This window comes from Carcharodon carcharias, chromosome 17 (assembly GCF_017639515.1).
Source record: "Carcharodon carcharias isolate sCarCar2 chromosome 17, sCarCar2.pri, whole genome shotgun sequence".
Classification (NCBI taxonomy): Eukaryota; Metazoa; Chordata; class Chondrichthyes; order Lamniformes; family Lamnidae; genus Carcharodon; species Carcharodon carcharias.
This window is the reverse complement of record NC_054483.1, coordinates 16,863,849-16,891,517: the sequence shown is the minus strand read 5'-3', so window position 1 is coordinate 16,891,517 and position 27,669 is coordinate 16,863,849. Positions and strand designations below refer to the sequence as shown.

At 40.5% G+C, this 27,669-nt stretch overlaps 2 protein-coding genes across 3 annotated transcripts; both read left to right on the top strand.

The window, feature by feature from the left end:
- The first annotated feature begins 414 nt into the window (after positions 1 to 414).
- myl7 (myosin, light chain 7, regulatory) lies at positions 415 to 12,563 on the top strand. The gene is made up of 7 exons (XM_041209790.1): positions 415 to 497; positions 3,376 to 3,483; positions 6,924 to 6,999; positions 7,290 to 7,394; positions 8,083 to 8,161; positions 10,313 to 10,361; positions 11,768 to 12,563. The coding sequence occupies exons 1-7, from the start codon at positions 495 to 497 to the stop codon at positions 11,870 to 11,872; spliced, it is 525 nt and encodes a 174-aa protein (XP_041065724.1). The 5' UTR covers positions 415 to 494; the 3' UTR covers positions 11,873 to 12,563.
- Positions 12,564 to 14,852: 2,289 nt separating this feature from the next.
- Positions 14,853 to 26,236, top strand: pold2 (polymerase (DNA directed), delta 2, regulatory subunit). Of its 2 annotated transcripts, XM_041210179.1 has the most exons (10): positions 14,853 to 15,269; positions 16,509 to 16,630; positions 17,490 to 17,613; positions 18,768 to 18,882; positions 19,374 to 19,572; positions 20,749 to 20,829; positions 21,873 to 22,030; positions 22,232 to 22,359; positions 22,634 to 22,735; positions 25,239 to 26,236. In XM_041210179.1, the coding sequence occupies exons 1-10, from the start codon at positions 15,044 to 15,046 to the stop codon at positions 25,394 to 25,396; spliced, it is 1,413 nt and encodes a 470-aa protein (XP_041066113.1). In that variant the 5' UTR covers positions 14,853 to 15,043; the 3' UTR covers positions 25,397 to 26,236. The 2 variants fall into 2 exon arrangements, with proteins under 2 accessions (XP_041066113.1, XP_041066114.1); XM_041210180.1 differs by lacking the exon at positions 22,634 to 22,735.
- The last annotated feature ends 1,433 nt before the right edge of the window (positions 26,237 to 27,669 follow it).

Here is a 27,669-nt window from a genome sequence, read left to right as displayed (position 1 = left end):
ATTGGATGTCTGGAATTCGCTGCCTGGTGGTGGAGGCAGAAACACTAAACTCTTTTTAAAAGTACCTGGATCTGCACCTTAAGTGCTGTAAGCTGCAGGAAGGTGGGATAAGAAAGGGCACCTGGGTGTCCTCGGGCTGGCATAGATAAGATGGGCCGAATAGCCTCCTTCTGTGCTGTAACTTTTCTATGGCTCTTTCTAAATGGGGCCCAACTGAATAGCTGCTCCATGCGAATAGTGCTTAAAATGAATTATGTTCCCTTAAAGGGTTAAGTTACTTTGGAATGTTCAACCCTCTTTACACTATCTGGGCTGTAGAGATGGAATTTGTTTTATCACAGTCCTGTGACAGTGGGACACTGGCTTACATATTTCCATGTAAGGTTTATCCGTCAGCGTGTGTCCGTTTTTAGGAATAAAAGAGATAAAGGGGACTATATAGACTGGGCACGACCTGGTCAACTGACATTTGTATCCAACACCAGCAACGCAAAATGGTAAGTGATAAAATATTTTGTTCTACTCAATGCCTCTGCTCGTCCATGGTTTTCTTAGTGTGGTACAAATTGTCAAGGTCAAACAAGGTTGCATCTTTTGAAAGAGATTGTTTACTACCTTGTCTTTCCTTGACAATTTATGTCTGCTGCTTTTTGTACTGATGTGATTTTTCCAGGAAGGTGCAACTCACACCCTTCAGCTTTGATTAACTCAACTTGATCTTCACTGAAGCATATAGATTAAAAGTTGAATAAGCTGAATAATTTAGCATTGATGATTTCTAAATTAGTTCATATTTTCACATGTATTATTTGCCACCAGATTTAGATGCAGGAAGGAATTTAAATGGGAATGGTTATATGACAGCCATTTATCAGTTTGGATTATGTCATAAATTGTAAAAGCAGTTTGGACAGAGCGTTGGAACAATGAGATATCTGAGTGTAATTACTCAGAGGACTACTTCTAAAAAAAAATTAATCTCTTCATTTTGCATATGATTTAACTTGGGTTTTTTTCTGCCTCGGAATTGGCTGCCAGTACCTGCTCTATTGTTAAAGTATAATAATGTTCACATTGAAGCATTAGAAATTTTGAAGCCGTTGCTACAAATGTAGTGATAACTAGTTTTCCGTAAATTACCTGGAAATTTAATGGATACTATTATTTCAAATATTTGCTGTGAGCATCCCTTTGTGGTGAGTTGATCCACTGGAATGACAGTGTTCCATTGATCACTATTAACAATGTATTGATTATGTGCTTTCCAGCCTTCTCAAGTGTGCCTGAAATTGGACAATCATTACTGAGTCTTATTTGTGTCAGGCTTCCTCAGTGCACAGTAATTCTTTAATTTTAATTGACATAATCTAAATTTTTAAATGTTTTCTCTTATTGCTTTAAGCTTAGTTATTCAATCTCTTCAGAGCCTCCAGTGGGAAGAAGGGATGAGATTTGCTGCCTTCAAATCTATTATTAAATCTCTGATATGCCTGAATTGTCCCTGTTCATCTGTCGACTCGTCTAAGCACTGCTGGCACCAGTGAAGAGAAGTGCAGATTGCACCGAATCCTTGTGGTGTCAAAATTACGTCAACAGCAATGTCTGTGTGCTGCATAGTGTCATTATTCACTCCCTTTCCAAAAGCACATATGCCTCCTACAACCTTTGGAGATTACTGTGCTCCTCTAATTCTGGCCTCTTGTGCATACCGATGGTGCGTGCCAGCAGGCTGTCTGGGTCTGAGGCGCTGGAATTTCTGCCCTGAGCCTCTCCACTTCTCTACATCTCCTTCTTTAATATGCTTCTTAAAACCTACCTCTGAAACCCAGTATTCGGCCGTCTATCCTAACATCCCCTTATGTGGCCCGATGTCAAACTTTGTCTGATAATGCTCCTTTGAAGCATCTTGCGATATTTTACTATATTAAGGGTGCTATATAAATGCAAGTTGTGATAATTGTTTGATCAGCTCAAGAGTTGGATTATTTGCATTTGTACAGATTGTAATCCCTTATTTTTACCTTAATAAACTGAAATATATATTTTATGTGATTCTTAAGAACAAAAATGTGGGATTAATGTTAATATTCTTGAATATTGAAACATGTATGTTCTGACTCTCATGGCTATTGAGAACTTCTTCACATACAATATTAACAGTATATTTCCACAATATTAACAGTATATTTCCACCAGCAGAATAGAAAATGTTTGAGAGGCAGACAGAAAGTTGTCCAGAAAAGAAATCCATTGGTGGTACATTAATATTATACAAAAATAGATGCCTGGGGATGAATTTCAAATAGAAATCTGATGCAGAGCTTTGGATGATGTCAGGTTTGAGAATGTCAGCTGTTTTCAATACTGCTAAGATTGTTGTGGGTTGGCAGAGTTTTTTCAAGGGTAACAAAGACTGACAGTGAGTTACAGTTATTGACAATGATTATACATTGGTAATGGAAAAATGCAGGTGTGCTAACAACAATCATTAGTGAATGAAAGAAAGGAATGCTTGATGCTTGATAATTATACTAAGTTCTGTGAGCAGTTGACAGATATAAGAGATTTAAACAACATTTGAAGGCACCTGAACAAACTAACCAGATGGGTAGATCAACTGTTCAAACAAGGCAAGGAATTTGGACGAGCTTTGTTGGTTCTGTTTGGATGTAAGTGTAATGTAATGTATATCGAGACTGAAAACAACAGATGTATATGCAATGAAAGGGTATCCAACACCTAAAGAAATATCATTATTGATCTTTTGTGAAATTTGGCAGTCAATGTGAAGCCGTTAACAACAGTGCTCATGGAATACAGCTGACATCATGAAGGATTTTAACTATAAGTTACTGTAACTTACTGAAGGTCACTGGTGAGGACAGATTTGGAATAGTGTGCATATTTTTTGTGCATTGTAGATTGCAAAGAACATATTGGCACCTATAGTACAAGCAAGGGGTCATTGGTTATGGTGGACAGTAAACCAAGGTTATATCGTGGAAAAGTGGAGGCATAAGTGTTCTTAGAGTATCTCTGCAATTTTTTTCTCAAGACTTTAATAGGTGGCTAGTTTGTGGTCAAGTGAATTGTATATAGTGAGGAAAAAGAGAGTCGGATGTGCTAGATGGTATTTTCTTGATTCAAGTTTTGTTTAAATTGAGACAGCAGCAGATGGAACTGATTTTCATCTTTTAGCTAGCCATTAGATCTTTTAATAATATATTCTGATTTTTCTTTTCATGAAACAATGAGCTTCCCGATGATTTGTATCATATTTCTTGACAATGTGAGTGTAACAGGATACATAGACTTGTGGTTTGCTGCTTTATGATGCAGTGGCTCCTGTCACGTTGCTTTTTTTTTGTTTTTTAGGCAAGCAGGAAAGCAGCTAGAGGGAAAGGTTCATCCAAACAGAACCAACGAAGCTCATCCAACGTCTTCTCCATGTTTGAACAATCCCAAATTCAGGAGTTCAAGGAGGTAAAGAGTCCACGTACTGTTATTATTATATTGTTATATCATTGGTAAAGAGCTAGGAACTAATTGTTATGTGGATATATATCCAGGGGCACCACATTCACTGTAGCACTGCAGTCATGGACCAAGTAACAATGTATCAGTCAACCGGCCACATGGAGAGCTGCAAGAAATACACTCAATGAAGCTGCAGCATTTTGAGTCTAAAATGTGATTATTTCTAACTTACGGGAACCAGAAGACATAACACGTACTAAGCTAAAATTTTGGGCCACATAACATGTTCTAAACTAAAATTTCGGGTCTGCCATGTCCAATTTCCCTCAATCTTTCTGCTTTGTTCTTGCCCCTTTCTTGACACCTGTATGATGCCAATTTTCATGTTTACCCCTAATTTGAGCTTAACAAACCAAAATAAAGTACTAATAGTTTTTGTCTGCATTAACAACTGTTAAACTGATCATGGGTAATTTTGGCTTGAGACAACACAATATTGGTTCAGACACCAATTAAACACCTTTGCCAATCTTTATTCTCAATGAAGTCACTTAGAAGAGGTGTTTAATAGGTGTTTAAGCAAAAATTTGCATTCTTGTCTAAAGTCAAAATTTACATCTGTCTTAAAAAGTCCAAGGGACGGACACAGTGTCCGTGGTTAAGTAGAAAGGTTAAAGATAGTATCAAACTTAAAGAAAAAGTATATAATTGTGCAAAGATAGGTGGAAGGCCAGAAGATAGGACAGAATATAAGGAACAGCAAAGGATGACTGAAGGATTAATAAGGAGGGAAAAATTAGAGCACGGGAGAAAGCTGGCCAGAAATATAAAAACAGATGGTAAGAGTTTCTATAAATATTTTAAAAATAAATGGGTTAACAAAGTGAGCATTGGTCTTATAGAAAGTGAGTCTAGAAAGTTGATAATGGGAAACAAGGAAATGGCAGATGAATTGAACAGTATTTTGCATCAGTCTTCACTATCGAGGATACAAGTAACATCCCAGAGGCAGCTGTAAATCGGGAAATGGAAGGTAGGGAGGAACTCAGGAAAATTACAATCACCAGAGAAGTGGTACTGAGTAAATTGTTGGAACTGAGGGCTGACAAGTGCTCGGGTCCTGATAGACTTCATCCTTGGGTCTTAAAAGGAATGGCTAGTGAGATAGTTGATGTATTGGTTTTAATTTTCTGAAACTCATGACATTCAGGAAAGATCCCATTAGATTGGAAGAAAGGAAATATAACTCCGTTATTCAAATAGGGAAGGAGACAGAAAAAGGCCAGTTAGCTTATCATCTGTCATCGGGAAAATGTTAGAAGTTATTATTAAAGAAGCTATAACAGGGCACTTGGATAAGTTCAGGGTAATCAGGTAGAGCCAACATTGGTTTTGTAAAAGGGAAAACATGTTTAATCAACTTATTGTTCTTTGAGAAAGTGACATGTGGATAAAGTGGGACTGGTGGATGTACTGTACTTGGATTTCCAGAAGGCATTTGATAAAGCGCCACATCAGAGGTTATTGCAGAAAATAAAAGGTCATGGTAATGTACTGGCATGGATAGAAGATTGGCTGGCTAACAAGAAGCAGAGAGTAGGCATAAATGAGTCTTTTTCAGGTTGACAAGATGTGACGAGTGGTCTGCACAGGGATCTGTGCTGGGACCTCAATTGTTTACAATTTATATAAATGACTTGGATGAAGGGATGAACAGATGGTTGCCAAATTTGATGATGATACAAAGATAGGTAGGAAAGTAAGTTGTGAAGAGGACATAAGGAGGCTATAAAATGTATAGATAGCTTAAGCGAGTGGGGAAAGATCTGGTAAATGGAGTAAAACGTGGAACTATCCATTTTTGCAGGAGGAATAAAAGAGAAGCATATTATCTAAATGGTGAGAGATTGCAGAGCTCTGAGATTGAGAGGGACCTTTGAACAAGAGACTCAACTGGAAGGCTGCAAACAATTCAACAGGGTTTCCTGTCAGCCTCCCCTATGGCAAGTGCCCTGTGGGATGAGTCCCTTAAGTGGGTATTAATTGCCCACTTAGGGGCCTCAATTAGTGTCTTGGGAGGAAGGCCATCAATGAGCCTTCCCTCCCTGGAATTAATTAGGTGTAAGTGAGGAGATAGTGGGTACCCACCCTGCACCCTCCTTCTCAATCATATCCCTGTGTCCATGATCCAATGCCTTCCAGATGTCCTCCCTGGCTTGCAATCTATCTCCTTCTGAACAGCATCCCCTTCTCTCCCCAATCTCTCTAGCCCCTTCGCAATCTTTCCTCCTCTGATCACTTCAGGTTTTCTGTGATCTTCTACCTGGGACCACCCCTCCCACCCATGTACCCCAACCCTTGATCTCTCCCTCCTTCCCCCATGCTTCCTGGCCTGGGGCCTACTGCCGCAGGCCTCCCACCTGATAGCCTATCAGCCTGGCTGGCTGTAGCTGGAAAATGATTAAAAATGGTAATCAGATGCTGAAGGATTTTCTGACTACTATACAGCCCACTCCCCGACCAGTCCTCATCTCCCACTATTTCAGTGAATGATAGGCAAATGTATGGAACTCTCTCGGGAAATGGTGAACATAACTACCATTCATGATAACACATTAGATAAATTTATTTCAGAAAATAACACCTTGGGATACAATATATAATTAATTTGCGACATGAGTAAGTGTAGCATGCCTAGGAACAACAGGTGACTTTGAACTTATGTTTCCCAAAACTGTCCACCAGTTGGATCTTCCTCGTGTTACGTTTGGCTCTGCTATAGTCAGCAACTGCATTACTATTGTATCATGCAACTATCAGGATTCCACAAGGAAACCATGGGTCTTCACTGCTCCAGGATTCCCATCCCAATGTATCCATGTCTGGGACCCGTTCCCTCTGGTTCCTGGCTGTGGCCTCTGACCAGAATGATTTTCAAGGCCAGGTAGCTGCTTCTCACTGACATCCTGGCTGTTTTGGTTGGGAAGTTGACAAACAGCATGCAAATTAGTTCTTATTTGGGGGTGGCAGCATGCAGTAATGGCTAATTTTAACAATCAGACGTCATTCACATGTTCTTTGCGGACTTCCCAAACAAAATGGACAGTAGTTAGGCTTTCTCGCCTAGTTGACATAAAACCCACCAGCCAAAAATTGTCTTGGAGTTAATTTTGGGGCCACAGTTCCCCATGATGAGCATTACAAAGGTGAAGCCAGAAGTTACAAGGATAAAGATGATTCACAGTGGAAGAGTTTGGACGACCTGTTTAATCAGCATTAATCTGCACTTACAGAAGAATTAGTTTTGGAGGCACATGCACACACAGGAGTAACAGATTTCTCTGCAGTGTAGACTGTATTGAGAAGTTAATCCTATGAGTGGTGAAGAGCACCAAACTAGCAATGCCAATGCAATTACTGATTAAACCTCTGTTATGGATTTACAGGCCTTCGGCTGCATTGATCAGAACCGTGATGGGATCATTAGTAAACAGGACCTGAAGCAGACCTTTATGCAGCTGGGTAAGTGAGCAGGTCTGTCAGTTCCTGCTGGTAATCTCCAGAGACTGGCAATCCAGTAATTTCAGTATCAAAGCATTTACTGAGAACAGCTATGACCGGCATTCAACGATTGGACTGGAAAGCCTGGCTGGAACAGGAGTGTTGGAATTGGCCTATCATACTATGACTGGTACTAACTGGTTTCTGGCCCTATAGACAAATAAGATTGCTAGAGAAATACACCCAGAAATTTTAAAAACATAGAAATAGGTAGATTGTATGAATATTAATCTGTATAAATATATTTGTAGGTAAGCTGAATACGAAGGATGAAGAATTGGAGGAGATGTTGAAAGAGGGAAAGGGGCCCATGAACTTCACAGTGTTCCTTAGTCTTTTTGGAGAAAAACTGAACGGTAAGAACAGGGAGCAATCTTACAACAGTTGATCACTCACCAACCTTATTCACATACCTAATGGATCTCAATTCTTGGAACTGTCTTCCTCTTATAATACTGGAAGGATTTCTTACTGCTTGTTTTGTATCTGCTTATATGGTGGTGATGGAGGAATTGCTGCCGCTAGGCCCATAGTTGATAGGTGCTCTTGCCTCTGAGTCAGAAGGTTGTGGGTTTGAGTCCCAGTCCAGGCACTTGAGCACAAAATCTAGGCTGACACTCGAATGCGGTATTGAGGCAGCTGCACTTTCGGAGGTGTCATCTTTCAGATGAAACAAGACCCTGTGCTCTCTCAGGTGGACTTAAAAGATTCCATGGCATGATTCAGAAGAGCAGGGGATTCTCACTTGTGATTTAACCAATATTTGGCCTTCAGCCAGCATCAATAAAACAGATAATCTGGTCATTATTACATCATGGTTTGTGGGACATTGCTGTGTGAAAATTGGCTGCCACTTTCCTACATTGCAGTGACTACACTTGAAAAGTACTTCATTGGCTCTAAAGTATTTTGAGCATGTCCTTTGGTGTGCAAATGCAAGTCTTTCTTTCTTTTTCAATGTCACACCATATAACAGCTGTTCAAACCCAAATGTTATTGTGAGCCAGAACAATCAGTTTGCTGCTTATTTTATCTCTACTGCAGGCGCTGACCCAGAAGAATCCATTTTGAACGCCTTCAAATTGTTTGATCCCCAGGGAACAGGGCATGTCAACAAGGATGAGTGAGTAACAAAGCCATTGAAACAGTGAGCTGAGATCAAACCCACCTTGCATGAGGATGAGGATGAGGATGTGCTTTTAGTATTTCAGCTGATAGTTTCTTTTTGAAAAATCTGAATCTTTGAAATAGATTGTTGATTATCAGAGCATTTTCACACAGGATACTTAGTGTGTCCTTAAACCAATTGTCAGAGTTGCTTATTTTTCTGGAGGCTATGCACTTGGTTGTCTTACTTTAAAAAAAGTTTTCTCACACCTTCTCCTTCTTCTGCTGAAGGCACTGACTTGTGTGGGGACAGGGCAATAGAAACATAGGAGCAGGAGAAGGCTGTTGAGCCTGCTGCACCATTCAATACAATCATGACTGATTGAATGCCTTTTACCCACACTATCCCCAAAACCCTTTATGTTATTGTTAATCAGAAATTTTATCAATCTCTACCTTAAACATACACAATGACTGAGCAGCCCTCTGGGATAGAGAATTCAAAGATTCACAACCTTCTGAGTAAAGAAATTTCTCCTCACCTCGGTCCTAAGTGGCTTCCCCTTTATTTTGAAATGTTGTCCCTCTTTACATCTTCCTCATAACACACATTCCCACCTAACTTTGTATCATCCGCGAACTTGGAAATATTACATTTGGTCCCCACATTCAAATCATTGATGTATATTGTGAACAGCTGGGGCCGAAGTACTGGTCCTCACAGTATCCTACTAGTCACAGCCTACCAATGCAAGAATAACCATTTATTCCTACTCTGTTTACTGCCTGTTTGCCAATCCTTAATCCATGCCGGTATATTGCCTCCTATTCCATGTGCTTTTATTTTGCTAAGCAACCTCCTGTGGGGGGCTTTATCAAAAGCCTTCTAAAAATCCAAGTATACCACATCCATCAACTCTCCTTTATCAAATTTTTAGTAACATCCTCAAAAACTCCAATAAGTTCGTCAAACATGATTTCCTATTTGCAAATCTATGCTGACTATGCCTAATCAGATCATGATTATCCAAGTATCCATTTATCACATCCTTTTTAATAGATTCTAGCATTTTCCCTACTACTGATGTTAGGCTAATAGGTCTGTAGTTCCCTGTTTTCTCTCTCCCTCCTTTTTAAATAGTGGGGTGATATTTGCTACCTTCCAATCTTCAGGAACCATTCCAGAATCTATCAAATTTTGGAAAATGATCACCAATGCATTCACTATGTCTATAATAACCTCTTTCAACACGCAGGGATGCAGAATATCAGGTCCCAGGGACTTATCAACTTTCAGTCCCATTAATTTCTCCAAAACAACCTTTTCACTGATATTAATTTCCTTCAACTCTTCATTCTCCCTAGTCCCTTGGATCTCTAAATCTGGGAGATTTCCTGTATCTTCCTCAGTGAAAACAGATACAAGGTAATCATTTAGCTTCTCTGCTATTTCTCAATTCCCCATCAGGGTTCAGGATTACGTTTGCTTATGTCATGGTCTGAGATGCAAGTGCTTTGAAATATGGTAGCATAATAGTTATATTACTGAACTAGTAATCCAGAGGCCTAGACTGATTACCTAGAGACTTGAGTTACATCATAACAGGAAATCTAAGTTCAGATAATTTTTAAAAATTATAAGTTAAAAGCTAGTATGGTTATTGGTTGTTAACTGGATTCACACCAGTTGGTGAACTATAAACTAAGATACTGAAAGAGTTTATTAACTTTATCCAAGATCAACACTCCTCACCCAGTGTCCCCTATTTATGTGTTCAAATACCCATCAGCTGTTCCCTTAACAATGTAATTGAGATTATCAAACATTAACAATGTAATTGAGATTAACAAACATTAACAATTTAATTGGTAAGACATTGACATTGGTGACCATGCTACTACTAGATCGTCTTAAAAACCCATGTGGCACACAAACTTGATGCATTTTTCTGAAGGCATGAAAGGTGTTTTTTTAACACAAGTTCTTTCTTTCATTGATCACCAACAGAGGAGCAAGTTAAGGCTGATTGAATTTAGTGCAGTTGAACTAATTAAGGATAAGTCCATAGCATCAAGCTGAATCCATTCATGATTCAATTTGGCAAAAGCATTAAAATTCTGCTCAGCCACATCTTAACAGTTTGTATCTTTTTAATTGCTTTCATAGGTTTAAGAGACTACTGATGACACAGGCTGATAAATTCAGTGCAGATGAGGTGAGGTTTTACATTCAAAAGACAAATAACGTATTTACTCCTAAAACTGTATCATTTATGAGATTAGACAAGCTTTTCCAGTTTTCCAGTGGAACCAGACCAAACCCATAGGAATTATATCTGGGGTGGAACTAAACCCATCAGTGAACAGGATTATGTCTAGAGAATATTGACTGTCCATGGGATGGGGTTGCATCCTGGGTGATGTAAATTTTTTTTACTGAATATGGCTGTATCCAAGATGATTGGTACTTCACTGAGTAAAATTCTCTCCTGGGTTAACTAAGTTCTCTGAAATAAGTTCAATAAACTCTTTGCCTGGGCAACTGACCATTCACAATGCTGAGTTCTATCTATGGTGACTGACCACTCACCTAGTGGAGCTTTGTCCAGCAATATTGTTTCATGCTCTGCCCAGGAATAATGAACCATCAATGGATGGTTCTCTAATCAGTAGGAACTGAACCTTCAGTGGGTTTGACAGAATGCAAAAGCAAGAAGATTGTTAAACTTGTATAGAACACTGGGTCAGCCTCAACTGGAGTATCAAGTTCTGGGCACTATACTTTAGGAAGGATGTGAAGGCATTTGAGAGAGTGCAGAAAAGATTCACAAAATGGTTCCAGGGATGAGGAACTTCAGCTACGTCAATAGATTGGAGAGGTTGGGACTATTTTCCTTCGAGAAGAGAGGGATGAGAGGAGATTTCATTGAGGTACACGAAATCATGAAGGGTTAATAGGGAAAAACTTCCCAATTTTGGGAAGATTGAGAATTAGAGGGCATTGATTTAAGGTAATGGCAAAAGAAGCAGTGGAGACATGAGGAAAAGCTTTTCACACAGCAAGTGGTTGGGATCTGGAACGCACTGCCTCAGAGTGTGATGGAGGCAGGTTCAATTGAGGCATTTAAGAGGGAATTGGATATTATCTGAAAAGGAAGAATGTGCAGGGCTATTTAAAGAAGGCCATGGAGTGGCACTAGGTAAATTGCTCCTTCAGAGACCCAGTGCAGACACGATGGGCCAAATAGCCTCCTTTGTGCTGTAAGCATTCTGTGATTCTGGGTGGTCCTCTTAGCAGCATGAACAGAGCCTTCAATGAGTAGTTTGCCAATCGTGACCTTTCTCTAACCAGTGAGGAGTGAACCTTCATCGATAGGGTTTCTGAGAGTGTTGGGAATTCAGAAGTTATTGATATGGAAAGAGACAAAGGGAGTGGGGTTGGAAAGCACAGAGTCTGTGACTCTTTAATGGTTTGATGGGATGATATTTATTCACTCTATTTCATCAAAAGAAATATAATATATTAAAGAGCTTGTAAAACTGAATAAATCATTTTCTCCAAATGTCTGTGACCATGTCAGCTTGAATAATATCTGTTCCTGTTGTCCCTTTCTCCCCACAGGTACAGCAGATGTTTGCTGTGACTCCCATTGATGTTGCAGGAAACATTGATTATAAGTCACTCTGTTACATCATCACACACGGAGATGAGAAGGAAGAGGCATAGTTTGAAAGCAGTTTATGTAGGGATTTGCTGTCATCAACGAAAACATCAGAGATAATGATTGTTTGATTCTGCATGAAATTAAACATGGTCCTCCATATGGACAACTTATCCTTAGATGTCAAGTTAATGAGATCTGCTTATGTCGAATTGTCAAGCTCACTGTTTTCTAGACTACAGCCGCCATTAATCATTTTTTTCATGCCATTTTGTCCCCTTTCCCTCTTCTCCTGAAGATGTCGACTCCTCACTGCAATATGCTTCATCGACTCAATATTTCTTGGTTTTTGTCCATGATTCATGAGTCAGTGTGGGTGCTGACTGGATATTCTGTTACTGAGGAGTAAACCTGTCCACACACATGCACACATCATGGGAAGACACTGGATAGTAATGAGGAGCAGGAACGTGTCAGATCTTACCCTTCCGAACCCAACACAGTGAATGCTACTTAGCACAGGCTGCGATTGAAGTCTTCCTCTTCTATGTGACTCAATGACTGGCTGAATAAACACTCTACCATTGGGCAAGCAGATCTACTCGCTTAGTTATGATCAGTCAATCTTACTTCAGTAACAACTTATACTCATTTTTCAGTTTCGGGTCCCTCAGGCTGTTTCTCCACTTATATTTATGGAAAGGTGTGGTGTTACTGTAATTCCACAGAGAGAAGAAATAAAATCAATTCATCTCAGCATCTTCTATCTAGTTAATGCAATTGTCTCCATGTGTGCAAATGCTTTTGTTTGTTTGGTCTTGGGCACATGATTCTCCACTCCCTATGGTCCCCACCCTCGGAGCAGTGTAAATGGTATCTTTATTATGTAGAATGACATGGAATTCCACCACTGAAATTCCACCAAAATTAATGTGGGGAATGACTGCTGAGGGTTATTGAGATGATCTAGTTATGCTTGAATAATTTGCTCAGCCCCTTATGATTTTTCCAGTAGAACATTTTTCTGCCAAGTGAAGCGATGTCATGTACATATACTGCTAAAGTTACAAAGCTCATATGCCAAGGCTCTTCTTGAGGTTCCACTTTTTCGTGCTTGTGTCAGCTTTTTGCAAACCTTTGGTCAGTTGCCATATCTGCCTTTGATAGTTATGGTTGGGTGGAGTCTTCTCCAATTGTTTGAATGTCTAGACAACTGCTGATGTGACAAGAATACTTGTTTCAGCCTCAAAAACTACGTTATTTCATTTTAAAACTTTACTCCACATGCATCAGTCCACATTCACTGGATGAGGTAAAAAGTCCTCATGCTACTGCTACCACAGTGCAATGCTTCAAGAAATTGCTCATGGCAAAAGGGAAGGAATAGATGTCACAACTGACATAGTGTTGATACGGTGGGTTGCTTTTAACCTTTTGGATTTTGCACAACGGCATTATTAATTTTAAAAGTGAGATGAATTACCATGAGTTCAGCGTGAGGTTTTGCCTATTCCTCAGCACTCATGAGGATGCAGGTTTAACCTCATGCTGAACTGAAGGTGTGAAGTATAGGGATAGCCGGATTCATTGGGGATTCAGGGGTGGCTTTAATCCTGCCTGCAGAATTTTTTATTGTCACCAACTCTTCATTTACTCAATTTAATACACCAATAAGCAAAGAAGTGAGATAACAATAACAAAGCCTTGCATTTATATAGCATCTTGAACATACTGAATATGGTGTTAGCTGACAAAATTTGACACCGAGTGACAGCTGACCAAAATTTTAGTCAAAGAGGTGGTTTTTAACGTGAAGCCGAGGAGGGAGAGGCAGAAAGGATAAGGGAGAGAATTTTGGAACTGAGGGCCTAGGAAGCTGGAAGTATAGCCACCAATAATGGGGGCGAACGAAGTACAGGGCGCACAAGAGGCCAGAATTGAGGAATACAGGGAGGTATACCTGGGAGGGTTGCGTGGGACTGGAGGAGATTGGAGATGAGGACGGGTGAGGCTGTGGAGGATTTGAAAACAAGGTTGGGAATTTTAAAATTGAGGCATCTTATGCAGACTGGGTCAGGGACGCTGTTTTTATTTCAAATAGGTAGTAAGTGAGGGTGGAACAATTCCTTTGTGTACTGTTCTTAAAAATGTATTCGTCCATGCATTATCCTAGCTTTCTGGATTACCACTACATGGTTAGTTGCATTTGTGGCTCACTTTTTTTTTGCCCTGTTGATGGTCTTGCTTTCTGGGGGCGATTCCTTTTGCACCTCAACTGCTGGATCACTTCAAAAGGATTTAAGATTGGAGTACATAGTCTGTGGCTGGAGTCATGTGTATATGGGGCTGGGGCGAGCATATGGGAGTCATGTGGATCCCCAGAGGTGGGGATCCTTTACTGAAGGGTTACCTGGGGTTTAATGAACAATCCAGCAACTTTCATGATATTGTGTTAATTCTCACGTCAGCCACGATTTACCAGAACAAGAGGGCACAGATTTCAACTTGATTGGCAAAAGAAGCAAAAGCGATATGAGAAAAAAATATATTTTTTCACTCTGCTCGCGGTCAAGTTGTGGAATTCACTCCCCGAGAGCGCGAAGGTGGCAGGTTGAATGGAAGCACTCACAAGGGAATTAGGGTGTTAGCTGAAAAGGAAGAATGTGCAGCGTTACAGGCAGAATCACGGAATAGTTAGGGCGCGGATGGTGTGCACCGGCTCTCCCAATGAGCAACAGACCCAGCGCCTTTCCCCCGTAACCCTGCACCTTCTTTTCAGACCACGGTATAAAACGGAAGGTGGAAGAACAACGCGAAACGAATTGCTCATTCGGAGATCAGCCGGCGGCAGACACGATAGGCCGAATGGCTTCCTTTTTGCCCCGCAACCCTTCTGTCTTTCGGTGAATTTGCCCCCCAGTGACATGGCGGAGGTCTGCTTTGTTGTGCCCCGCAACAAGATGGCGCCCACCCACCCCACGCCCCGCCGTGCCCCTTCCACCCGCGCGCGAGAGGCGAGGCGGCGGTTCGTCACGTGCGGGCGGACGCGCGCGCGTCGCATGGCGGGAATCTCCCAACGGAAAAGCGTCCGAGTGGAGGCGCCGCCGCTGTCGTTTCTTCGCCGCAACTGAAAAGCAAGCAAACAAGCAAGTCAGTCAGTCGGGCGCCTGAGATCTGCAAGGAGGGAATTTTTTTTTAAAAAAAACAAACTTTTATTTGCGCCTCTCCCCGAAGCTATGTTTTCTGAGCGGGCGGCCCAGAAAGAGCCAACTTTGTTATCGGCCCCGCTGCCGGCACAGCTGGGCCCGACTTTCCAGCGGGTCTCCACCTCCTCCTACAGCAACCGCTCCGGCCTCTTCAGGCTGGGCGAGCGCAGCTTCCAGCGCCAGTACGCGCACATCTACGCTGCCCGCCTCCTGCAGATGCGACCGGTACTGGAGGAGAGAGCCAGAAAGAAGTGGGGTGAGTGCTGGAGGGAGGGAGGCCAGTGCCTGGCATTCAGTTATAAAAACAAAAAAAAACTGCGGATGCTGGAAATCCAAAACAAAAACAGAATTACCTGGAAAAACTCAGCAGGTCTGGCAGCATCGGCGGAGAGGAACAAAGTTGACCTTTCGAGTCCTCACGACCCTTCAACAGAAGATAGTTATGTTGCTGCCAGACCTGCTGAGTTTTTCCAGCTAATCCTGGCATTCACTTCATTGACTTGTCCATTTGTTTGAACCTGTCACTGCCATTGTTTTCCTCAATCACAGTGATATAATATGCAATGTATGGTGTAATGTATGCAACAAATGGTATAATTGCAGTGGTAAATGGAGGATGTGCTGCACTTATAGACATGTCCATTGTTTGAACCTGCCACTGCCATCATTTTCCTGAACGTGGCGTTACCTGGTGTAACCTATCGCCGTGAAATTGCTCCACCGTAAACTCGGCCGCAGGAGATTCCCAGGAGGGCAGCGGAAATCCATCAGGGGACGCCTGCAAAGAGGTTGAACATACCTGTCGACCAGCGGAAGATCCTGGCTCATGACCGACCAAAATGGAGGATGTTCGTTCAGGAAGGCACCAAGCACAAGTGAGAGAGGCTGTGTTAAGACACGTGCAGAGGCGTTGGAGGGAGCGCACAAGCCTCCAAGCAGCCCATCTACCCAATCCTTCGAGCACTACCCTGCCCCATTTGTGACAGAGCCTTCAGATCGTGACTTAACAGCCACCTCAGAACCCATCGAACCAGAGCGAAAGCGAGTCATCGTTGTCCCCAAGGGACGACCTAAGAAGTACAGAAATGATATACAATATAGTGATTGTATAATAGTGTAATAATGTGAGAATCTGCTGAGGCTATACGTTTGTCCATTATTTTAACCTGTTACTGCCACTGTCTTCTTGAACCCAGTGAAATCATTTATATATAATATAATGATTGAATCTGCTGCTGATTTTGATAAGTGACTTAAAATTATCATAGCTTTTCAAAGCAGCTCCAATTATTCTCAGCTGTAGCGAGAACTCCGTGCTTTTTGATCTTTGTTGATGTTCCTTTAAAATGAATAGAACCTGTTCAGATCTTAGCGCCCGGTGAACAGCGTGATGAAATGAAACCTCAAAAGCACAGTAGTATAATCTGAAATTAAATCTTTCAAAAGCGGAGTTGCTGTTTCGCAGGCACTGATCCTTCTGTGCTATGTTTTACAGGAGCAGATGTGGTACTGAGGAGGCTGTGTGAGCTGCAGTTAGGGGAGAAATGTTGTGTGATTGGGACCCTCTTCAAACACATGGAATTGAAACCGTCCATCCTGAGGGAAATCAGTGAGGAGGTAGGAGGCATGTTTTTGGGGGACACAAATCATATTGAGCTCTTTGAGGATGACTCTGGAAAATCTCCTTGATCATACATCTGAACCTTTGCCAATACCCCTTTTAGTTGGCCATTAAGAGGAGACCAGGGAAACATTTTTTTATTTTACTGAGCATCAGACCATCTCTGTTCCTTTCTGCAGTCAATTCTCTTGAATTGCTGTTTATGGGAATGGAATTTGTACACTGCCATGACCACTGTGGTGATGTTTAGGTACATTGGCTACTAGAAACTTTGTCGTATTAATTTAACTGTCATTTCTGAGTATACAGACACTGCTACAGTTATTACTGACAAAATTTAGATTTGACTTAATCAGGTGAATGAAGAGGTTTTTCTATTATCTATGTTTCTGGAATAAGGTGAGTTTTTTTGAACTGAGAAATAATTAATGGGACTCAACTTGCAGTCAAAAGCCTCTGCACGAAACTTAGTTTGGGAAGGAACCTCAGTCAAGAGGCTTTTCACTGAGGTAGTACTTTATCTGAAGAGAAAATGGAAGGGTCCAGTTTTCCTTTTTTGTATTGTCTCCTTTTCTTCATTTGATGTCTGCTTACCTCTGGAGCTGGGGTGTTAGATGCACAGCTTGTTATTTTGCTTCTTGTACTCAACCCCTCAGGTGTGACTCTTTTCTGAGGTTCTCTGATATTGAGAATTGCTATATTTCATGTGGCTTCGTATTGAAAGTTGATTGGAGCAGCATTTGAACCACGTCCAGTTTGATGGCATTTATCATGATGTGTCACAACTCAGTGGCACTGAATTAGGAGGATTCATTCTGTCTCCCAAAATACTAAATTCTGTCTTTTTGTTTTAAGCACAACCTGTTGCCTCAACCAGCACGTACGAAATACACAGATCAACTAGATGAGCTTATTCTGGAGGATGAGTTACAACGAATCAAATTGGAGGGAGAGATTAATGTCCAGAAATTTGTTACAGGTATGGCTGGAAACAGCATTGAAACAATGTGAGTCTATTCAGAGAAAGGCTTCTCCTTTTAGAGATGCAGTGCTAAGTATAGATGCTGGGCCAGTATAGTGATGTGGAGGCTTGGATCTGAAGGTCCTTGCAGGCCAAATTTCTCATTTTTGCTTTGTGATTTCAGGATTTGATTGGAAATTGTTGAGTAACCTGCTCTAATATTTATGCAGCAGCTGCACAGTGATTATTGCAGGTTTATGTTTAGAAATATTTAGATGATTGTGCAGAACTAAGAATGAAGGAAAACTTCTGACAAGAAATGTCACCTGTTGTCTCAGCTGAGTCATGGTTAAGTGTTATTCTAGTTGACAATGGAGTGGGCAGAAATGTGTATTTTCTGAGGGTGGAGGGTTATGGGTTTGATTTGTCATTGATGAGATACAAGGCCTCGAGTATGCACCTTTTTCCTTGGAAAGGTTGACTGCACTTTGGTAGTCGAGTGACAATAATGTCAACTTGGAGAGAAATTACCTGCTTTGAGGGCCATTGGAGGCATTTGAAGCTACAACAGAAAACAAGGAGGAAACATAGATTCAATTTCATCCTCTGGAAGGCCACTTTATTTTTGGGCATCTCAGAGGAAAAAAATGCCCAAGTTCAACAACTCAGGAGATGGTATAAATTGTTAAGAGCAGAAGGGTTTATGTTGACTATAGTGTATGAATATTCCTTCAGTTTGCTGAAGATGGAAAAATTCAAGGTATAGCTTTGTAACCAGATGTGTGTTTCTGTTTTCTGGATGTGGTTATCGTGGTTTGGGTGTTCTGCTTTGTACTAATTCAATTTAATCACATTGTTGATTAAAACAGTCTTGTTAAATGTAAAACACCGATGGTCAACCTGAAATGTTAATTTTTTTCTCTCCAAACATGCTGCCTAACCTGCTGAGTATTTACAGCATTTTGTGTTGTTAAATACTATGCGAACCTTCATTTTTTAGAAGACCTATGTTGTGCTGTGTTAATCCTGTCACTCACAAAAGAGTTGCTGATTGTTTAATTGGTTGCAATAATTATGGTTATTATTGTGACTCCCCATTGTTAGCCATAACACTTTTTGTGTCACAGAACCGATAACCTGAATCTAACTTTTCCTTGTGTCTTGTTTACTAGGAGCAATTGTTGCATTACTAGGTGCTGAGCAGGGTGATGGAAAATTCTTTGTAGAAGAGCTTTGTACTGCTGACCTTCCACCACAGCGGCAAATGGCAGGACCTGATACTGACAGGTGAGGAGGAACACTTTTACATCACTGATCTCAAGAAAGGAATAGATTAATTTCAACAGGTACCAGCTGGTTAATTATGTTATTCAGCACCAGGAAATGTCTATAGTTTTCTAATCCTGCATTCTCAGCATGAGAAATCCAAAGAAGTCAAGGTGAAAGTAGAAAAGATCATTCAGCCCACCACTCAGCTTTTTACATCAACTGTATCTCCATATCCCTCAATTGCTTACTTTCCTTCAGGAATTCATCCTCTTAAGTTATTCAATGTATAATATTTACCTCAGCATTATTCTGGTAATTTTCTCTACAAGTTTGAGTGAAATGATTCTGCCTGACTATCCTTTTTGCCTAACCTCCTAATTTAAACACTTCATTTTGAGCAACTTGCCTAATTAATTTGTTTTACTTTGCTTCACTTCACAACCTTGAAACTGTAGTTAGAATTTTGACTAAATCTGAGAGTTAATTGTGCATTATTTTGCTGTTTGAAGGTATGTTTTATTAGCCTCTGGTCTTGGCCTGGGTGCAAAGAATGCAGACAGTCTTCTTGGCATGCAGCTTCTGGTTGATATGGTGACAGGTCATTTGGGAGATGAGGGCGAGCAGAGCAGTGCTGCTAAAATCTCCCGTGTGATTTTAGCGGGAAATCTTCTCAGTCGGAATACCCAGAACAAAGACTCGTTCATCAAGGTAAACAGCTAGAGTTTCAGCAAATGTTCTCCATATTGCTAAATGAATACATGGCATTATTAAGCAAATTTCTTAACCTGCAAATTTGGACATCAACCATACAGACCCTAAAGTTCACAAATGGTCAGAAACAGGCCGAGTTTGTAGAGATCTTTATCAACACACAAAATTAAAGTGTATATTTGTTTTCCCCTTGGCACTTGTCAATTTGAAGGACTGATATTTCATGTAATTTTTCAGAGTATTTTATCAAAAATATCTCGAGGTATCGAGAAAAATACAGCTTAATTTGTCTCTTAAATGCTGCAATTCTTCAACTATTACCGAAAATCTTCAGCTGGCTAGCATCTGAGGCAATGTGCGGCTTGGCTTGATTTGGTTATCAGATTGCAGTATTAACACCTGTATAACGTAAGAATATAACAGAAGTAATTGGAGCAATAGTAGGCCGTACAGCCCATTGAGCCTGCTTGTTTTTATTCTCTCATAATTTGAGTATTGCTGGAAAAAAAGAAACAACCTATGAAAACTTTTTGGCCTGCACTCATCAGGACAGAATTGCAAGAATACCAAATCTCAAGGGAATAATAATTACTACTGTCTGTGAACAGGGTGCTGATTGGTACAGGCATTGCCATGGAACAGGTTCACATAATGTTCCTTTTTTAACTAAACAGTTGTCTCAAGGATAGCCACTCCCTGATTCAGCCCCCATGGCAAGGCCTTTACAGATCAGAGTCTACTTGCTGGTTTGAATTTAAGCAGATGCTTGGCAGTTAACTGTTCCCTGGTGCACTCTTCATGGCAACGCCTCGACCAATCTGATTCTACTTGCCAACCAAGCAGCACTCTCCTCTCAAGCAGTATAAATAGTTGTTCCCTTTGAGATTTGGCATTCCTGAGATCCTGTCCTGATGAGTGCAAGACGAAAAGCTTCGACAGCACCGTCTTTTTTTGCTTCAACAATACTTAGCTTCTGTACAACCAAGTGACAATTTTTCATATTTGTGTTGGCTGTCAAATATTGGAATGGCTTTATTGCTTTGACTGTGTATGAATAGGAGCATTGAGACATGAACCAGGCAGATCCAATCATCACAGCTTTTGTAATTTTTTTTACATTTCCTTGTCTCATGATGGCATTATAAATTTGTAACCCAGTATTTTGTGTTATAGGCCAAGTATCTAACGAAGAAGACCCAGGCAGCTAGCGTGGAAGCCATCAAAATGTTAGACGAGATCCTGGTGCAGCTGAGTGTATGTTTTTGACCTAGCTTCATTTACAGCAGCATAAAACTATTGACTATCTGGTGGGGGATAGTGGACCTTTGAGTGCTTTGTTTAAAATGGGTTGTCATGACTCACTGGGGATAGTGTGCTGCAATATCAAGCCCCACTGTTCCCCGAGCCGTGACAAATGTGAAATATTTGATCAAACCAGCTAATTGTTTAATTTGGGTTAACAGCATACGAGCACCAGGCTTGTAAACTTAAGTAAATAACTGTTTATTGAACAAATTGTCTTTAACCAGTGGTAAAAGGAAGAAATATGAACTGCTAATTTCTAACTTTATAACTTATAAACTCTCTACCCCTTCTTAAATCCCAAGACACGCACATACAAGATACATAAGGCACACTAAACATGAATTTTAAGGGTGGGATAAAACAGTTCAATAGCACCAATTCTGGAGTACAGGATTCAATGAGTTGACTTTGATCGATGTCTTCCGAATTCCTCTCAGTTCTTTGTTGATGACACGAGGTGGTCTTCCCAGCACTTTCAGCCCTTGGTTCACTGGCTGAGCACTTGCTTTTCCATGTCCCTAATGGTGATTTTCCCCGTTTCCTCTTGACAGGGGTTTTTCAGAGAGACAGCAGGTTATAAGGATGAGAGAGAAAAAAGCCAGCTAGCTATTATCGTAGAATTACTGGAACATTACACACAGGAGAAAGAAGTTTTAGGCCTTGTACCTCTCAGGCTAAGAGCTGTTCAGCTGCACTACTTCGCACATAGCCCAGCCAGGAGCCAATTAAAACATGGTTGCCAGGCAGCTCCCTTGGTTCAAGACTCCTTTCTGGCACCATCCTGCCTTTTATGGCACACTATGTTCTCAGGTTTGCAACATTGTATTTTTATCTCATCCTGTTCCAGTAGACGTGTCTTTAAAACTGCAGCCATTGTAATTTAATTCACAGTCCTACAGAAATAAAAAAATATGTTTGTTATAGTGTGTTGAGCTTGACAGATAACTAGTTACTCAAGGCAGAAATTGTATTATTTTCTTTGTTCACTACAGGCTTCTGTTCCCGTAGATTGCATGCCTGGAGAATTTGATCCGACGAATTACACCTTGCCACAGCAGCCACTCCACCACTGTATGTTTCCACAGTCTATTACCTACCCCACAATGCAGCTTGTCACCAACCCTTATCAGGCAGACATTGATGGAGTTAGGTATGGATATAGGGAAAGAGGGTGTGTAACAATGGGGTTGTTTGAGATTAAATACTGTTAAGGATTTTTGCAAACTGGCTGTTGTATCCTTTTTATGGGATATAAAGTTAAAGTCTCAATTCTAGAAACAAACAAAAAAACCTGGTGGTATATTTTATGAATCCAACTATGGAGGCCTAAATTTGGAATCCTTGCCTTTAGGTTCCTGGGAACAGCTGGGCAGAATGTGAAGGACATTTTCTGTTATAGCAGTATGGAAGATCACCTTGAGATCTTAGAGTGGACTTTACAGATAGGCCACATGAGTCCTACTGCACCTGACACACTTGGTAAATATCTCATAGTTTTCCACCTCCATTTATTTATGTGTTGCACCCTAACCCTTCGGTATTTTGTAAAGAAAATTCCTCCTCCAGTTTTATGCCGGAAGGCGGTTTTTAAAAGACGTTGGCATCTACTCTTGGCTAATATATATATCGATATGACCTGCATTTTCTCACAACATAAATGTCCTCTATATCCTTGTCATATTTGTTCTTTCATGCTCTGAGTTAGCAGTGTTGGGGTAGATAAGAAAATATCTTAATTTCTATTTATTTCTAGGATGTTACCCATTTTACATGAATGATCCATTCATTTTTGAAGAGTGTCCGCATGTTTACTTCTGTGGCAATGCGCCATCATTCAAATCAAAAATTGTCAAAGGTGAGGACCTGCTTTATTATGTGAGAGATGGCTCAAGAAATGGTAATGTTCACTGTCAAACTGCAGAAACATGATTTCTGTTTTGGCAGGAGATAGAGAAGAATGTTTTAGTTGAAAATCTAAACGCAGGGTTGGAAGGACTGCTGAAATATAAATAATTTGAAGCAGTAAATTTATTCTATGTGCTGATGTTTTATGTTAGTAACACTATGGAGAAATTTGGGGATGTAATATTTTGACGCCAAGATGTTAGAAAATAAATAGATTTCTGTCATTATCAGAGAAGCACTGAGGCCTGGAATATTCCCTTTAACTTAACTGTCCTCTTGGGACCTTTCCTGTTCCACTCCCTGGTTTTGGGGACTTTCTTATTCTGTTCTTTGGGGAAACCTGCTTCCTCTGCAGTTCCCTCCCCTGCCCTGCTTCTGTTGGCCACTGCTCCCAACTTGGGCCTTGCTATTTGTCCCTCTTTTATGCAGCTTCTGCTGGCAACTCCTTTCATTCTTGGAACCCACTGACCAGCTGCAACCAAACTGAACTGAAACTACTACTATGTCTCTGTGGGGTCTCCTGTTGCTAGGTAAGAGCAGTTTTTTTCCTCTACCTTGTTTGATTACCTTTTTCAAGAATCGTAAAATCTCATTAGAATGCAGGCACACAAACAAAGCCTTAGACCTGCTGTCTCCATTCTATAATGATAGTAAATCCCAGGTTTCACTTTTAACCCACAAATAGAAAAACATACATTAAACGTAAATATATATCTTATTCCTAACACATCCAAATACACATATCACTTAAACTAACTCTATTTCCTAACAATAGTCATTCTGAAAGTCAAGTTTCTGAACCCTATTCTTTACAACTCTATTAGAAAACCTGTGTAAAGATTGGAATTATTGAATGGATGTATTTCCAGTTGGATTACCCTGGAGACAAGTGAGGTAGCTGCCAAGAATTGCTCACATTCTTTTTGTATTTGCTTTAGAAACAACAGTATCTGTGCAATTCACTCTCTATTCTAAAATAAACCATTGTGGTCAACTCCAGCTGCTTACTCAACACTAAAATATCAATCTGCAGAGCCTACAGTGACTTTACGAGTGTATAATGTGATATTCTAATGGATTTAGTGACTCAATCAGGCAGTTGAAAACACAAATCCAGAAAGCCTAGAATAGCTTAACCATACGATGGAAGTGTCTTGTTACGTTCAAATTATCAAAATTATTTTCTCTTTTGATTTGCTAAACTAGTGAACAGAGTGGAGTAAACCCACTCACTAACTTGCATACAGTTCATGACGCTAAGTGAGAGATTAGGTAACTGTTAAACAGTTTGGATTTGAAAGTTGGCAAAAGAAGTGTTGCTGCACTGCTGTAAAATTTAGTTTGTAGCTATAGAGACTATTTTAGGAATATGGAAGGAATGATACATGAAGTTAGGAAAAATGAACTGAAATCTTAAAAGAAATGATTTGTTTTGATTGATTTTGATCTTTTAAATGGCAAATTTTTGCCCACCCGCTGCTTTCAGCATAGAACTTTGAAAAAGGGCACCCTCTGAATTTGTGAGATGGGTATGCAAGGAGAGGAATAAGCAGGTTTGCACTTGGTGGTGGGTGTCCTCCTGTTGAAACATTATTGTGGGAGGTCTATGCCCCAGGTGTCTGCATGTTTTTAGCTACCATCAGACCGCTTGAGCCTGCTTTATGTTGCCAATTTTTCATACTTCCCTTTCTACCCCCTGAGCTATTTGTCTTGTATTTGATACTCACTTCTTGCATTATGTACATCCTTTCATCTCCTGCTGATATCACTTCTACCATGTAAGCAACTCCCAATTCTTTAGCCAAGCACTTCACAGGTCATTAATTTACTCTTCATCTGTATATTTCCTTCCCTATTCCTGTTTTTGATGCCTTTTACATTTTTTTTATTTTCAGATCTCCAGCATCTAGACTATTTTGCTTTTCTACTGTATTTTTAGATTGCTTAGTACACAAGAGCTCATGGGTTCTTTGGAACATCAGCTATACAGTCTGTGCAGGGAACCATTCAATAGCCATAGCTATTGAAGTTCTTGAGGCTGTGAGTAGCCAATGGAGGAATTCACTTTCAAAATGGTCACCATTTGAGGAAGCTGTTACAGGAATGCAGAAGTGTTTGAAAATTATTGATCTACAGAAGCCTGTAATGATGATCTGATGAAATCAATAACGTGTAACCAGTTTTAATGCTGCATCAAAGTTCTATCTTGTCTGTCATTCATCTTGACCTTCTGCAGGGAGGGAACCTCTGTTTTGATCAGTGAGAAAGACATAAGTTGCTGGAAAGCAATTTTTATGCCTTTTGTTTGGCCCCTTTTTTTGCTTGGGGTAGAGAAGGAAGTAAATCAAACAAAAAGCAACAGAAGCAGTTGGCCCTTTTGGGCTACGCTTTAATCTTGTGTATAGTTTTTTCAGATTTGTGGAGTAATTACAGAAAATACTCTCTGTTCTCAGGTGTAGATGGACAACAGGTGCTGTTGGTTGCTGTCCCGGAATTTTCTGCAACGCAGGTGGCTTGTCTGGTGAACCTGCGGACTCTTGAGTGTCAACCAATCAGTTTCTCTGCTTTCTCTGCTGAGGAGGATGATGTTGAGATGGATATCAGTCACTGAGCTCACAGACATTTTTACTTTAAATGGTTTCCTGTGACATTTTTCCTGTTGCGCCTCTGTTGCAGCAAGCAAGATGCAGGTGCCCCTGGTGCACTTCAGAGTGAGTAAACTATGGAGTGCTGTGTGTCGTATGCAACAATGCTGATGTTGGTGCTTAAGGCAGTGATGTGGGAGAAACGTGCCAAATGATAATTTTCATTTGAGTTTTTTTTCCATCTCCAGTGGCTAGACTGAAATAATGCAAGTGATGCTAATATTTTCAGGTTTAACTCTGAAACTATAAACCAAGCCCCTTAACCTTGTCTCAATGGTCTGTTTTCCAAAATACTAGATGGTTTACGGCATGTTTAGTTAACAATGTGCTGAAATTCTCAGACTTGATCCCTGAGGGATATGATGCATGAACCATTTTTAACTAGTTAGTGAAAGAAGAATGTGAAATCCTGTACTAGCAGCCAGCACTCTTTGGTGGTGTGTTTTTATTTCGCATGGGGGTTTTTGTGTCTCTTCATGTTTCACTGCTTTGATGACTTAGAAGCACAACCCTTTCCTTCACCAGCACCATCTGAAGAGGAACACTGCTGGGAAATTGCTGGAAATGCTTAGATTTCAGCACAGGATGACCTAGAATAAGAAGCAGTGTCTGTTTGGTGGGGGCTATGTACCCCATATCTGGATTTTTTTATAACAACTTTTATGACGTAAAACATTTGACGGAATTCTTTTTAAATATTGTAAACGTTGATCCTTTTCTGTATAACTGGATGTACAATTAAACAAAATGCTCTTCCATAGGACAGAACTTATTCCTAAAGAAATACAGTTTGCTATTCTACCCTTCAGGCTTGCCTTTTCCTCTGATCCTGCACAGTCTACAATTTTTTGAAATCCACCCATCTCATCTTAGGGAACAGCTAGTAGGACTTTAGTGCAATAGGCTGCGGTTCACTTAACTGTGGAGAGGTGCCATTTGTAAGCCTACGAAGTTCCAAACTCCTTTTAGCATTAGGTTTCAAACTAAATGTCCTTGATGTTTAGCTGAACCCCTTGAATTAGTTGGATTTTGATGGGCCACGTGTAAGCTTTGAATACCTGGTAATATATGACTGTGCCTTTCATAAATTAGGTTAACAGCATAAGTTTATCAATTACTTGGATTTTTTTTGGCCACCCAGTTTACGGTGGAATAATTAGATCCTCCTGAGGTCAAGCTCAAGGCATTAATAAAACACCTCAGCAGCAAGATGAATTCTTTGACGAAGGAAGAGAAAGTAAATAAAAGGCAATGAAGTAAATGTACTATATCTATACTTCCAAAACGTCTTTGATAAGGCACCAATAATAAAATGAATAAGGTCAGAGCGTGTGGAGTCAAGGCAAGTGAGAGAAATGACTGGCTGCAAGATAGAAAGTGGAGAGTATGGACCAAAGGTAAGTATTCTGATGACAGAAGGTGTAAAGTAGTCAAGCAACAGCCTGTAGTTTGACAGCATCTTCACTTTTTTAGCAGTAAATAGATGCAGGTTTTGGCATACAGCTGGACTGTTGAAAAGTCAGTGCCACAGCATAGTTCCCCACATCCATTTGTTTGTTGAGTTTTATTTGCGCCAGGGCAGGTTACTTGTTGCCATTTTGCCTCTGCTGTACTTGGAATTAAAGCAGGAGTGGTTCCCCTGTCTAAGCACTGCTGATCTTATTTGGCTAATGAAGCCTATGGTATTGCATTTTGCCATTTGTTGCAGGTGATCGGTTCTGTGCAAGCTTGACATTTTCAGCAGTCTTATCTTGATTAGTTGGTGACTATGATGTTTAATTGAATATCAAATAACACTTGAAATCACTCATGCTGCGGGTCCCTTTTTTGCACCTGTATGTAGAATGTCTGAGCCATATTTTGGCCAGAAGTGCATCTTCTATTTTCTCTAAACATGGAGGGATCCACTGCACTACTTGTTTAATGCCCAGTGAAAGGCTTTGCATATAGAGCAACTCTTAACAGCACTCAAGAAGCTTGACACCATCCAGGACAAAGCAGTATGCTTGATTGGCACCCTATCCTAACATTCACTTCTTTCACCACTGATGCACAGTGTGCACCATCTGTAAGATGAACTGCATGATCTCACCAAGGCTCCTTGGACAGCACCTTCCAAACCCACGCCTGTTACCATCTAGAAGGACAAAGTTAGCAGACACGTGGGAACACCAGCACTCCATCCTGACTTGGAAATATATCTGTTTCTTCACTGTCATTGGGTCAAAATACTGGTACT

Coding starts and splice junctions, on each gene's coding strand:
- myl7 (XM_041209790.1), top strand. Junction 7,000..7,289: donor GCAGACCTTTATGCAGCTGG/GTAAGTGAGCAG, acceptor ATATATTTGTAG/GTAAGCTGAATACGAAGGAT. Junction 8,162..10,312: donor GGGCATGTCAACAAGGATGA/GTGAGTAACAAA, acceptor TTGCTTTCATAG/GTTTAAGAGACTACTGATGA.
- pold2 (XM_041210179.1), top strand. CDS start 15,044: ATGTTTTCTGAGCGGGCGGCCCAGAAAGAGCCAACTTTGTTATCGGCC. Junction 18,883..19,373: donor GCAGGACCTGATACTGACAG/GTGAGGAGGAAC, acceptor TGCTGTTTGAAG/GTATGTTTTATTAGCCTCTG. Junction 22,031..22,231: donor GCAGACATTGATGGAGTTAG/GTATGGATATAG, acceptor CCTTGCCTTTAG/GTTCCTGGGAACAGCTGGGC.